The sequence below is a fragment of the Miniopterus schreibersii genome (genome assembly GCF_964146895.1).
Source record: "Miniopterus schreibersii genome assembly, chromosome: 2".
NCBI classification, from domain to species: Eukaryota; Metazoa; Chordata; class Mammalia; order Chiroptera; family Miniopteridae; genus Miniopterus; species Miniopterus schreibersii.
This window is the reverse complement of record NC_138102.1, coordinates 106,306,732-106,320,785: the sequence shown is the minus strand read 5'-3', so window position 1 is coordinate 106,320,785 and position 14,054 is coordinate 106,306,732. Positions and strand designations below refer to the sequence as shown.

At 49.5% G+C, this 14,054-nt stretch overlaps 1 protein-coding gene across 2 annotated transcripts in view; it reads left to right on the top strand.

Annotated features, from left to right (window-relative positions):
- Positions 1-14,054, top strand: part of IQSEC3 (IQ motif and Sec7 domain ArfGEF 3) — a gene marked incomplete at its 5' end in the record, with an annotated part of 104,722 nt that overhangs the window by 71,486 nt on the left and 19,182 nt on the right. For both annotated transcript variants that reach the window (XM_081130144.1, XM_081130143.1), the window contains 2 exons: positions 9,140-9,262; positions 9,799-9,965. In XM_081130144.1, coding sequence (XP_080986270.1) covers positions 9,140-9,262; positions 9,799-9,965 — 290 coding nt within the window. The remainder of the gene's footprint in view (positions 1-9,139; positions 9,263-9,798; positions 9,966-14,054) is intronic.

Below are 14,054 nucleotides of genomic sequence, written 5' to 3'. Positions count from 1 at the left end.
CAGAGAGGCTGAGTGACTGAATAGCTAAATGGTAGAAACAAGATTCAAACCCAAGGGCATCTGACACCAGAGGCCTGCCTTCTCATTCCACCTTCTGTTGCTGGCATAGAGCAGTGGTTCTCAAAGTGTGGGCCCCAGAACAGCAGCAGCAGCACCTGGAAACTTGTTAGCAACATCTTCTCAGACTCCAGCCCAGACCCAGTGCATCAGAAAGTCTGGGGACAGCAATTTGTGTGGTAATAAACCTGCATTTGATTCTGATACCTGCTCAAGTCTGAGATCCACTGGCAAACAGGGATGCTTGCCAGGCCCAGAAAAAGGAAAATCATTCTGGGCATCCACACTGGCTTCTAATGTGTTTAGGAAGTTTACACGGAGTTCTTTCGGTTCCTAAATTCTCAAGGTCTGACTGGCTGCCATCTCTTCTGGGTCCCCCTCAAATAAGATTTTATTTGTCCTCATGTCATCACCAGGAACACTGGCAGATCCTCCTGCGTCAGCTTCCCTCTGTTTCATTTTCTTAGCCACACTGCACTTTTCCAAAAAGCCTTGACCTTTGTTGGGCATGTTATGAGTTCCGGCTAACAAAAATAACTTTCTGGCGTATGCGGATATTTTTAATTGAATTGTATGAGCCAAGAACTGCAGAAATAAAACCAGGGTTCCTACATCCCATGGCAGTGGGTGGTTTCATTTTCCACCCTCATTCTGAAACCTGAAAGCTGTCTCTACCAGCAGCACAAGTCCCAGGTCTGTAATGCACACACCTCCTCCCTGCCTCAGCCTGCACCTCACCTTCCAGATCTTTACTGTCTGTTCTGGCCAATTAGAAATCCCTGCTGCTGTCATTACCTACTTTCAGCTCCCAACCAGTTCCTTTGTCTGCCAGACATTGTTTTACTGTCATAAAAAAAAAAAAAAGTCGAGATGACGAAATTCATTTTGATCACAGATCATGTAGAACTCCCTGCAACACAAACTGATTCCACGCACAGATCAGTGCTGAGCCATTCTATACACGACTGTACCTCTTTACACAGATGCAGGGAACATCTGTGCTGATGTTTCCCCCACCTTGTGGGGTACTTGCTGTAGCCCCTGCAGACACCCACAGGAAAGAGGGAGGCCTGCGCAGAAGGAGCTTCACAACACTCGTGACGCACCTCTCAGCGGCACCTGCAGAGGCAGGTCCAGACGAGCACTGTTGGAAGCTGTCTAGTCAGCCCCCGTGTGCCGGGATCTCATCACTCACTCACTCGTATATGCAGCTGAGGGGAGAGGGAAGGATGTCACTCCACACGACGGAATCCACGGGGCCATTTCCCTGGCAGCTTGTCCAAGTGTCAGGTCAACTCCTGATGATTTTGCACAGCAGGCTGGTGGGCCTAGCCATCGTGGGGAACCAGGCAGAGCTTCCAAAGGCACAAGCTACTGGACTCCTTCCCCAGCTGACCACGTTGCTCGAGTTCTCGTTCATTTACTCAGTTGGTCTCTCACTTATTCACTCATCCTACAAATGTTTATTGGGTTCATACATAAGGATGCAGAGATTCTGAGCACTGCCGCTTCCTGAAGGAGGGCATAGCCTAGAGGGAAGACAGGCAGGTGAATGTTAGAACACAACTACAGTGGCAAGCAGAAGGCGTGCCCAGGGTTCAGCAGGGGTCGAGGAATACTGAGAGACTGCCCACTGAACAGAGGCCTGCAAAGTTGGGGTTGGGTGGCAGGAAGAAAGAACAGTGTGTGCAAAAGTGGGGGGGCATGTTAGTGAGACGGCAGGAGGGGAGCCAGTGTGCCGAAGGGGCAGGGGGAGCTGGGAAGCTAACAGGGCCTGGCTTGCTCTGCTGAGGAGGTCGCGTTTCCTGCAAGGGATGTGGGAAGCCCTTGAAAAAATATAAGCAGAGGAATGAGTGACAGGGCCAAATGGTGTCCTAGAAGGATTGTTCTGGAGTATGATTTGGAGGCAGCGAGGCTGGTTAGGAGGCTATTGCAGACACGTTGTGGAGGGAATGATGCCTTAAATCTCAGGAGTGGCCTCAGGGAGGGTAGGAGTCAGTGCAGCCCGGAGGCATGGAAAAGCAGTGGGCCTGGTGACCAGTGTAGAAGAACAGGGGTGGCCAGATCCTGGTGGGCAGCCTCCTGAGCTGCTGAGAACTCAGAATACTCAGTCTTTGCATATGAATATGTTTGTGTTTCAAGCCCAGTGCAGTAATGTGCACAAATCATGCTAAATAAACATGCATATATTTTCAGTTTGGGGGTGGAGGAAGATGCTGGGTTTGGGGACTTTAATCTGAAGAGTTCCTCAAACCAGACATTGTCAGATATTTACTGAGAACAAGTTAAAATATTAAATACCAAGTAAAACATAAAATATATACAACCTGACTTCTCTGCAAGAGATGCTAGCACCACCTGTGGTCGTCGGAGTATTGCCCATGATGTTCAGATAAGAGCACCCAGATTCAGACAGCAGGAGGAACACAGAAGGGGACTGGTTAAGTTCCAGTCGAAGGCACAGAGTTGATAGTTTACATGAGCCCTCCACGCTCAGCGACACCACTACTTAACACAGTCTTTTATAAACAATATACCAACACCAAAAAGGACATTAACTAGTTAGGGACTAGTAATAAAATAATAAGGGTGAATTCATCACAAGAGATAAACATAAGAGTTGTCAGCATGAAGTCAGCATTTAGAGCGATTGGAATGGGTGAGGCCACCTAGAGAAGAGCTGCTAAGAGGCCCGCCCAGCCGGAAGTTAGAAGTTGGGCAGAGGAGGCAGGGGTGGAGGAGGAGGAGGAGGGAGGAGGAGGAGGAGGAGGAGGGAGGAGGAAGAGGAGGGAGGAGAAGGGAGGAAGTGGAGGAGGGAGGAGGAGAGGGGAGGAAGAGGAGGAGGGAAGAGGAGGGGGGGAAGGAGGAGGAGGGGGAGAGAGGGGGGGAGGAGGAAGGGGGAGGAGGGAGGAGCAGGAGGAGGGGTGCCTCTAGAGAGGAAAGAGTGAACTGGGGGAGGGCGGTGTGGAGGAAGCAAGAGAGAAGAGCGTTTTAAGCAGGAGCATTAACCAGGTTGATGCTGCCAAGAGGCTGGTGGGACAAGGACAGAAGTTGGTGCCACTGGACTTGGCAGCCTTGGCAAGAGACTTCTCGTGGAATGCTGCGGGTAGATGCATGGCCGGAGTTGGCTGAAAGTGAATGGGATTGGGAACGTGGAGACAGCATGGAAGGGATACCTTCTAGAAGTTTAGCTCTAAAGAGAAATAGAGAAAAGGACTAAGTTTCTAGAGAGCAAAGAAGGGTCAGAGCAGGGTTTTAATTTGTAAAATAGAAAATAATTTAGGTGTTAATGAGAATGATTTAGTAGAGAGGGAAAAGCTAATACTATATGAAAGCACATCTCAAACTTAATGTGTCCAAAACTGAAGTCCCCACCTCTCCTCCAGCATCTGCGTCCACCCTGTCACCCACTCATCCTAAAACATGAGCCCAGGCCCCCAGGTGCCACGCCAGAGCTCTGAGACTCATCGCTGACTCCTCTGTCCCACTTCCCGAATCCCCTCCCTCACCTAGTTCCATCTGTTCTTCTTCCAAGATGTATCTCAGGTTGTGCATTCGGTGTGTCTCCACTGTTTGCACCTTGGCCCACACTCCATCCCCTCTGACTTGGACTCTGCAGTAGCACCCTAACTGGGCCCCCTGCTTTGTTCTTGTTTCTCTCCCCTGTTCATTCTCTCCCCAACAGCCAGAAAGCTTTCTTAAAACGAACTGGATCACATCACTCCTCCGATCATACCCTTCCATTGTCTCCCACTGCATTCAGTATAAACTCCAAAATCCTCCTTTTGACTCACAAGGCTCTTGACTGGTCAAGCCCCTGCTCACCTCCCTGGCCCCACAGTCCGCCATTCTCCACTCTCCCCTTTAAACTCTGCATTGCAGCCTCATTCACCCTTTCTAGGTCCTTGAAAGTTCTTTCCTACCACAGGGCCTTGGCATATGGTTCCCCCACTCTGCCTGAAAGCTCTCCCCTGGCCCTCATCTTCCCTTGGTCAGCTCCTACTTGTCTTCCAAGTCTCAGCTCAAATACCATATCTTCAAAGAGGCCTTTCTAAATACGCCAATATAAAACACGTCTCCTTTGTCCTCTCATGGAACCCTGTCTTTTGCCTACATAGGACTCGTCACAATTATAAAGAAATAATTATTTTAAATTCCATGTGTCTCTCATCAGGACAGGGGCTGTGTTCATGTTGTTTGCACTTATACCAGTCCTTAGCACAGTGTCTTGCACACAGGAGACACTAACTGCATGTTTCTTGGAAGGAAGGGGGAAAGGAAAAAAGGGAGGGCGGGAGGGCGGGAGGGCGGGAGGGCGGGAGGGCAGACAAGAAAAGGGAAGGTAAGAGGGCAAGGAGTTAGCCCCCTGCTGTGGGCTGTGTGCCCAGGCCAGCTCTAAAACTGAGGGTGGCCGCACAGCCTCATCTTGACTGCTGTCAGAGAAGTGGCACCTCCCCTTTGGCCCCTCACAGGCTCCTATCATGCCTCTGGATAAGGTAGCAGCCCCCAGGGAGAGACACATTAGCACCAGGCATTGGAGGGCCGGGGGCAGGTTTGCCTGGCCCTGGAGATGCCAGCAAGGAATTCTGTGTATGCAGTCCCCCTGCAGGGCCAGCTCTCCTGTGAGCTTCAGTTTCCCACGTGTGATAAAAATAACAAGATAATTAACAATGCATTAACAATGGATTGAGAAGATTGTCATTGGAAGCTTAGTGAGGCACTAAGAACACTACTCAGTAAATGAGAGCACAGAGGAGCTTCCCCACTAGTGTTAGGACCCCCCAGTAAAGTGGAGAGGGCACAGAGATGCGAAGACCTAGTTGTGGGAACATGGAGCAAGCCCCTTGTGGTCTCAGTTTTGGCTTCTGTAAAATGGGGAGATTATACACCAGAAAATGCCACCCAGAAACGTGCTGTTTTTCACCTTAAAGATGATCAGAGAGGAGAGATGGTAGTTGACTGTCCAGGCTAGAGGCAACAGGGTGGATTTGGAGAACTATCAACAATCTGCTCCCCACAAGAATTCCAGGCTGGCAAAGAAGATAGGGAGGGGGAGATTTTAAGTGCTGGTAGATACTGCAAAATAAAGGAAGCAATGGAAAAGGGTAAAAGTAGAGGAGAGAGAGCAGAGGTCAAGGTACAGGCCAAAATTTTTACTTAGGGGGTGAGAAAAAATCATGCTGTAGGGAGAGGCAAGGATTATGGGTGATCCCAGGGTGATGGAGACCCCTGAGGTGAGGTCCCACAAGAGCAGGCTTGTTAGAGAGCATAGCCACCTGGCCCGGGAGACACTCGCCCCACCAGGAAGGCACGAGATGGCTCTCTGGGAGGCATGGGGAGAAGCAGTCATCGGGAGCTGTGTTCCAAAGCCAGCCAGAAATGACGCTCACTCTCCTGCCATCCCTGGAGCCCCTATGGGGCCGTAGACAATGACTGGGGCCCTCTGCTTCGGGCAGGGTCCTTGCCAGAGAATGTCAGAGTGGGGAGAGCCCTGAGAGGTCACCTGGCCCAACTCCAACTCTACACAGAGGAAGAGATTTGCCTGCTGGGGGGTAGTAGTGCCTGTCTCCACCATTCAGCATGGCTTCCTCCTTATACCTGGGGGTTTTGCAGAAAACATTGAGATTTCTTCCCACTAGGATCTGAGAATCCCAGGACACGAGCTTCCCATTAACCACGGCTGCCCCATGGTGGCAACCGCAAGGAGGAAGGCATGAAATGTGTGTGTGCATGTGATGGGGGACCCCGTCTGTCTGTACCTCCATCCTTCCCTCCCTCACCACCCCCACTGCAAAAGCAGCCCCTGAGAGCTGGGGGGGGGGGCACACGAGCCTCCATGAGCTGCTGCCCTGATGGCCCGTGAGTTGTTAGATTCACATTTTAAAAGCTTCTACATGGGCCGGATTCCCTTCTACTCTTGCACTCAGCTCAGCTATTAGTTTACATTTTTTAAGAATCAGCAGGAGAAATTTGAAGAATGCTTGTCCCCAGGACTCGCCTCCAGATATTTAGTGGGTAGACCTGGGGTGGGGTCCAGGGACCTACATTTTAACAAACCTCCTTCCATGGGGTTTTCAAAGATGTGAGATGTGGAGACTGTCCTGCCCCACTGCCCAGGTATCCTCCCCTGAAGTCATCATCCCCGGGCAGTTATTGATTTATGTAATGCTCCCCATTCGTGGGCTGGTGTTTCCACCTGGCTGCATCTCCTGTCTCAGTCTTTGACTCTCAGGCTCTGGGCTCATTACTGGAGCCTTTAGCTGCAGCCCGGAGAGCTTGTGAGCTGGCTTCGTGTCACCTGAGTGAAGGACTGGAAACTAGGCCATCGTGCTTGGCGGAGCAGAGCCCACCCTCTCCCAGCTGCTCCACCGCTTCCTTCTGTCGACTGCCCACAGTGGTTGGGCCTCTGGGCACCCACTCTCCTCATCATGGGTGAGGCCTGGACCGGGGTGCTGGGGCAGATAATAAATGCACAGAGGCTCTGGGAGGGACACTGGTGAAGGGTACAGGGTGTTAGGATCTCAGGGTTCAGGGGCCTGCAGGGAGAGGTCATGGGCCAAGTAAGGAGTAAACAGATAAACCACAGAAGCAAGTGGTCCTGGGGCTCAGCCAGACGCCAGACCAGGGGAACCAGGGGGCATTCTGGGGTCCCCTAGGGAGGCAGGCCCCACAGACAGGGTTGACCAAGCTAGAGTTCACTGTCTTTCCCCTTGGTCTTGCAAGAGTCGGGGTGGGAGCCCCTGGGGTGAGAGGCTGCAGCGTTGCTTTCCCCCTTTCCCTCACTTCATTCCCAGGCCCACCAGGTCCAGGCTTTGCTGTTTTCCTCCCCCCATTGCCTCTGTCTTGTCCTATGTTCTTTTCCTCCCCCTCTCCCCTCTTCCCTCTCCCCTCTCCCCTCTCCCCCTCTCCTTCCCTTCCTTTCCCTTTTCTCCCCTTGTTTCTGTTTTTCTCTTGTTCTTTCTCCCCCACTTTTTGTCATTCTGTCTCTCTCCACCTCCTTGCTTCTCTTTTACTCTCTTTGTGTGTCTCTCTCCCTCTGTCTCTTTGTTCTCTGTCTCTCTCACTTAACTCTTTGAGTCTCTCACTGTCTCTGTCTCCTCCCTCTCTCTGCTATCTCCCTGGCTCAGGAATGACTGGTTCACCTCCTCCGGACAGTGGGCATCCCTGTATGGCTCAATAGTGCTGGGTTTATTACTCCAGACTAGGCTGGGCTACAGGGACATGCAGATGTGGGCCCCATCATGCTGACCTCACAGCTCATGTTCCACTGGGGAGGGGGTCAACGAGGAGGTGACAAGAGCTGCCAAGAAATCAGGCTGAACTTGCTGGCCCTTACTACCCAGTTGTCCGTCTCAAGTGCTCAGACACTGACTTTGCAAATTCTCATGCTTGCGCCAAATTCTTGCCTCCTCTCCCAGCCCCACCCTCCGACCTACTCACTACCCAGATGGATGAGCCTGAGAGAAGTCTGGGTTGGACCAAGCCAGGAAGGGCTCCGAGCACGAAGATAGCCATCCTCCCTGCCCTTAGGGTGTGGGAGAAGGAGAGGCCCTTCCTCTATAGGAGTCCTCGGTGTTGCTCTCTTCCTCTTGGTCCCCCTGAAAAGAGTGGGAGAGGTAGAGCCCATGGACCACCAGATCCACGACCACCACCACATGGATGTTTCCCCTTGCTTTCTCCTAAAAATTGAGAGCAAAGCCAGGGTTGAGTTGAGATATCTGCACAAGCAGCGGGCCCAACACAGGAGCCAGGATGATGGCAAGAGTGGGCCTGCTAATGGGCTCATCCCTGCCAGTGGGCAGCCACTCTCCTGGGTCCCTCAGCTGGGTCCTGAGCCACACACTGTACTCCAGCCCTCCATGGACTGGCAGGCAGTGACAAGGCATTGATTCCTGGGTCATGACACTGTAGTGGAGTCTCCAGAGGCTGTGGGAGCAGAGAGGGGGCTGCTCACCTCCAGAGGGCAGTGGAGGGCTGGGTATAAAAGGACAAAGAGAGAGGATTGGAATAGAGCATGGGTGCAGAAAGGGGAGGAATCAGCGCGGAGAGCCTCGTTGGCCTGTGTGAGTTTTTGCAATTCTTAGGGAGAATCAGGTCTTCGGTTGAACCAGGCCTAGCCTCCTGCCTCACTGCCCACAGCCCTGGGGACAGGCTCCCCAAAGCGGGTAAAGCAGGACCCGGGGGAAGGGAGGGCTCCCAGGAGCAGCCCAAGCCAAAAGAACGACACTGCCTAGTGGGAGTGATTTGCACATGTCCCCCACTTCCTCTTCCCCCACACACCAAAGGGGAACATTCAGAGGCAAACTCTCCAGGGTTAGAGGGGGCATTTAAGAGATGGAAGTGACCTTAGGGAACAAGACTCTGACCTTCTCAGAAGAAACTGAGGCTCCAAGTGGTGAGTCTGCAAACTAAAGTCACAAAAAATCCAGTGGTTGGCCAGGAGTCTGTGTTTTCCACACTGTCCCCTCCCACATTAAGACTATATGTCATTTCCTCTCAATGGCCACAGCCTCCCCTGAGAGCTGGGGCTTCATGGCTGCAAACGAAGGGCCTGGGAGCCCATGGTAGAACTGGGAGGGCCATGCAGGAGGAGGTTCTGTCACCTGAAACCCAAATGGGGGCTGGAAAGAGAAGCTCCGGAGATATGCAAACTCCCAACAGGTCTCTGGAAGAATAGGAGAGTAGTAGTATTTATGGAAGTCTTAGACCTTAATCTAACACTGAGACTCTCTGAACTTGAGAAGAAAGGACTTGGGCTTTGGAGGTTCACCCTCCACCTAGCTCTGTGGCCTTGGGCAGCCAACAGACCTCTCTGGGCCTCGGTTTCTTAACTGTGAACTGGAAACAACAGGCCCCGCAGGCCATTGTGTTAGATGAGAGGTATGACAAAGGTCTCTTAAGTTAATTCAAGGGAAACCCCTGGGGGATGAGTAAAGCCTGGGAGGCCCACCAGTCCCCTCCTACTTGGTCCCAGGGAGCAAAGCTCCTCCCTTACCCCAGCAAGGTGGGGTCTTCCAGCCACCAGTGAGGTGGGGGAAGTTGGGGGCAGACTCCTCATGACCCTGCTCCCACCTATCCTCAGCTGCGTGGTGGATGAGATGGACTTCTCCGGCATGGAGCTGGACGAGGCCCTGCGCAAGTTCCAGGCTCACATCCGTGTGCAGGGGGAAGCCCAGAAGGTGGAGCGGCTCATAGAGGCCTTCAGGTAGGATCCCCTTCTGCAGCCCCCTTCCTTCATACACCCTCAAAACACACACCTGGGGCATGGGAGAGGCTGGGGTGGGGAAAAAGAGCTGCTGTGAGCCTGAGGGTCCGGAGATGATGGAGGGTCAAAGGCTGGGAGAAGCCCTCCTGGTGAGGTGGGAGAGGTGGGCTGGATAGAAAGGAGGAAAGGAAAGAAAAGGGACAGGATCCCTCGAGCTCCCCAAGCTGGAACAGCACTGGGCCCTCAGGTGGCCTGGATGCACCTCACTCATCCCATCAACGAGCAAATCTTTACTGAGCACCTGTGCAAGGCTGGTGCTGTAGGACCCGTGGGTGTGTGACACCTGCCCTGTCCCCTCAGATGGAAGAAGACCAGGCTGCCGGAAAGATCAACAGGGTGGAGCGGGGGGAGGGGGTGCTGCCTGGATCTAAGGCACGCAGAGAGCCGGATTCCCCTCCCCACTACCCCCCCTACTTACTGGGGCTGGGGAGGGTTGGGGAGGGGCCTCAGTCCCCATTCTGTGTCCATCACCACAGCCAGCGCTACTGCATGTGCAACCCCGAGGTGGTGCAGCAGTTCCACAACCCTGACACCATCTTCATCCTGGCCTTTGCCATCATCCTCCTCAACACCGACATGTACAGCCCCAACATCAAGCCTGACCGGAAGATGATGCTGGAGGATTTCATCCGGAACCTTCGAGGTGAGGAGGTGGGGGCAGGGGGTGGGCCAGGCCACTACTTTGGCCTCTTCTGTTCAGTGTTAATTCTGTGAGTCTGAGCCCCATTGTAGATCGTCACTGCAGCAGCCAAAGGAGCTGGACGCTGCTCTCTGGGCCGGGTCTTGCGTAGCAGCCTGGGAGAGTTGCTTGCATGCCGGATGTCTGGGGAGTTTCCGGGAGCCACTGCCGCTTCCCTGTACTAAGCAGCGAGAGCCCCTGGGCAAAGTCCTTTGCCCTGCATGCTGTCCTCCATCGGCTGACCTCTAGGCCCCTGACAACGAAGCTGCAGCCTAGGTGGTAGCAGCCCTTCCCACCTCACAACTTCTGAGGGCTCTTCAGTCTTGGGTCCATTTAAGTCAGCCCTGCAGATAACCAATGGAATCTGCCGGCCAAGTTTTTTTCTAAAGGATACAGGGCACCACCCGGCAGGCTGTGATGTGTGCTCAATTGATTTTTTCTATTTTTAGCATTTTGAAAATAAAAGTTATGCATGAATATAATTTAATAAAGTCAAATAGTTCTATAAGGCTTACTAAAAACATTAGTCCCTGCCCCTGTCACCACTCTCCTTCCTTAGGGGCAACCACTTTCATTCTGTTCCTTCTTTATTGTGTTTCCTCTATTTCACTAAATAACACGCTTCTTTCTGCTTCTTTTTTTCTTACTCCTTTTTTATTGGTATAAAATGCATACTGTAAGGTCTATAAATCTGAGATCTTGATGAATGTTTATGTTCCTATACAGATAGATAATCACACCCAGATCTAAATATAGATCACTGTCCTCACCTCAGAACATTCTCTCACATTCCATTCCATTCAATACCCCTGCCCTTGAGTAACAACTCTCCTGACCTTCCATCACCATTGACTAGCTGTGGCAGCTCTTGAACTTCATATGAATGGGATTATACAGTATATATACTTTGGTATGTGGTTTCTTTCACATTCTGCTACTTACTCATTTTTAAAATGTTGAGTGTTATCTATTAATTTCTGTCTCAATCTGTTCAAGCTGCTATAACAAAATACCACAGCCTGGGTAGCTTATAAACAACAGACACATATTTCTCACAGTTCTGGAGGCTGGAAGTCCAAGGTCAAGGCACAAGCAGATTCGGTGTCTGGCGAGAGCCCACTTCCTTGTTCTAGCTGATGCTTCTCACTGTGTCCTCATGTGGTGCCAGGGGTGAGAGAGTTCTGTGGGGTCTCTTTTCATACGTGCACTAATCCCATTCATGAGAACTCAATCCTCCTGACTTAAGCACCTTCTGAAAGCCCCACCTCCCAATACCCTTGGGCATTAGGATTTCAACATATGAATTTGGCAGGGGCACAAACATTCAGACCACAGCAATCTCCCCTTATAGACTATAAAGATTAACTCTCTTTCATTTACCTTCCCCAAGTTACTCCCACTAAAACTACGTCATAGCCCCATGCTCTCAGTATAGTTATAGCATCATTTTGTTTGCATCAGTGTTTATGTTATTAAGACTAGGTAAACACATCCAAAGCTGAGTCTTGAAGTATATAATGATTACACATCCTTTCTATTTTCCTTGGAATGAATACTTGTGTTCTTTGTCCATTTGCTTAGCTCTCTATGTACCTACCATTAATTCATCTCTAAACTCTCCACCTTAAGTGTCAAGTTCCTCTACACACATTGAGTCCCAGCAGGTATTCCATGAGTTTCATCTTCTGGGAGTTGTCTCTCCTGGAGCCTCTAGTTCTGCTCTGATCTGGATAGCTGCATAGCTGTCATTCTGATATCTCCCTTCACCGTTATCTGGGGATCTCCTTCACCTTGCTCCTGTGTTAGATTCATGTTGCCTAGATTTCATAGCTGCTTCTTTGAGAGAGAAAGGCACACTTTTTTTCCCCCAGGAAGAAAAGTACACTGTGGAGGCAAACATTTTGAGAACTTGTGTGAAGGAATGTATCTTTTTCTATCTTCACTCTGGGAGTCTAGCTGGGAATAGAATTCCAGATTGGAAACATTGAACTCAGAATTTTGAAGGTGTTGCTCCATTGTCTTTTAACTGACAATGTTAAAGAACGCTCTGTCATTCCAATTCCTGATCTTTTGCTATTATTTTTTTCTTGCTCTCTCTCTGAAAATGCATAGGTTCTTCTCTTTGTCCTTTGTTTTCTGAATTTTTATGATGACGTGCCTTGTTAAGTTTTTCTCCCCCACCCCTCCACACCCCCTCTATTGTACTAGGCACTGAGTTGTTCTTTCAGTGTAGAAACACAAGTTCTCCAATTGTGGGAAGTTTTCTAAATATTGTATTTGTTCATTTCCCCCTCCATTTTCTCTGTACTCTTCTTCTGGAACTCTTATTATTCAGTTGTTAGGTCTCCTAGTTTGATCTTCTAATTTTTACAATTTTCTATCTGCCGTCTTTGTCTTCTAGTTGACTTTCTTGAAGATATCCTTACCTTTCCAGTCTCCTACTAAGTTTTTAATTTCTGTTGTCATATTTTTCACTTTAAATAACTCTTTTTTTGTTCTCTAAATGTTCCTCTTCTGTAGCATTTTATTCTTGTTTTGTAGATGCGATATCTTCTTATTATCTCTGAAAACATTAATGATATGTTTTTATTTGATTGTTTCCGTTTCTTCTTGCTTGTCTTTATTTCTCCTGGCTTTTGTTTTCTGTTTTTCCCATACTTCTTTCTCATATATAGTTGACAAAACTTGATTGTCCTTTTATTTTTAAGAGTGAGCCATTAAATAGCTGATTAAACACTCTGTGAGTATGGCGGGCTGCTGAATAGTGGACTTTCTCATAGGGTGGTTTAGTTGAGCTGTTTTGTTGGGGGCCCCTACTGCAGTATCTCTAAATGTTTCTCTTGTGCTGGTTGATTCCCCAAAAGAGAAATGTCCAATCTGTTGTTCAGAGGCTATGAGTCTGGCTTCCAAAATTCTGAGACCTTTGTGGATAAATAGGGTTGAGGGGGTCTCTTAATACTTAGACATCAGTTCCATCTTCCAGTTTTCAACACAGACTCCCACCTTTGGCTGGGTTGGGGGACCCCCAACAAGAGTTCCTGGTTCATCCCTTTCAGAGGATTAACCTAGAGTGTTTTGCTGTAGTAAAGGAAGGGATAGGAAAATCTAAATGTTTTCTAGATTTACAAACTATTTTTCTGTTTCCAGCCCACCTTCACCTCCACTTTAAGAGTTCCTATTGCCACCAATTCTAGAGCCTTTCTAGGTTCTGTGGCGCTTCAGTGTCTACTTTCTTAGGTTTCCTTACCCATTTACTCCTTTGTCTGCTTTCCAGGCTCCATGGTGCCATCGCTCTTCCCTGTCCTCTTTGTCTTTGTGGGTGTAGCCTCCTTTTTTTAAAAATTTATCTTTATTGTTGAACTTATTACAAATGTCCCCTTTCCCCCCCCCCCCATTGATCTCCTCTACCATATACCCCTCCCCACAGGCCTTCACCACACTATTGTCTGTGTATATACACTTGCATATATGTATATAAGTTCTTATGTTAATCTCTTCCCACCCACCCACCCCTGCCTTTCCTCTGAGATTCATCAATCTGTTCATTGCCTCTATGTCTCTGGATCTATTTTGTTCATCAGTTTATTTTGTTCATTAGATTACACATATGAGTAAGATACACACTCAACTCTCTCCAACAGGCTTATTTCACTTCGCATAATACTCACCAGGTCCCACCATGCTGTCTCAAAGGGTAAAGGATCCTTCATTTTTATAGCTGCGTAGTGTTCCATTGTGTAAATGTCCCAGAAGATGCTTGATATGATTTCAATCTTCTTGAACTTGTAGAGACTTGTTTTGTGTTCTAATTGGGTTTTCTTTGAGTGTGTCTCACTTGCACTTGAGGAGAATCCCTATTCTGCAGCTTTGGAGTGGAATGATCTGTAAATGTCAGTTAAATCCATCTGATCTAGTGTGTCATTTAGAGTCACTGTTTCCCCGTTGGTTTTATGTCTGGAAGATCTATCCAGTGAAGTCAGTGGGGTGTTAAAGTTCCCTACTATGACTGTACTGCTGATGATCTCTCCTTTAAAGTCTCCAGAAGTTTTGTTT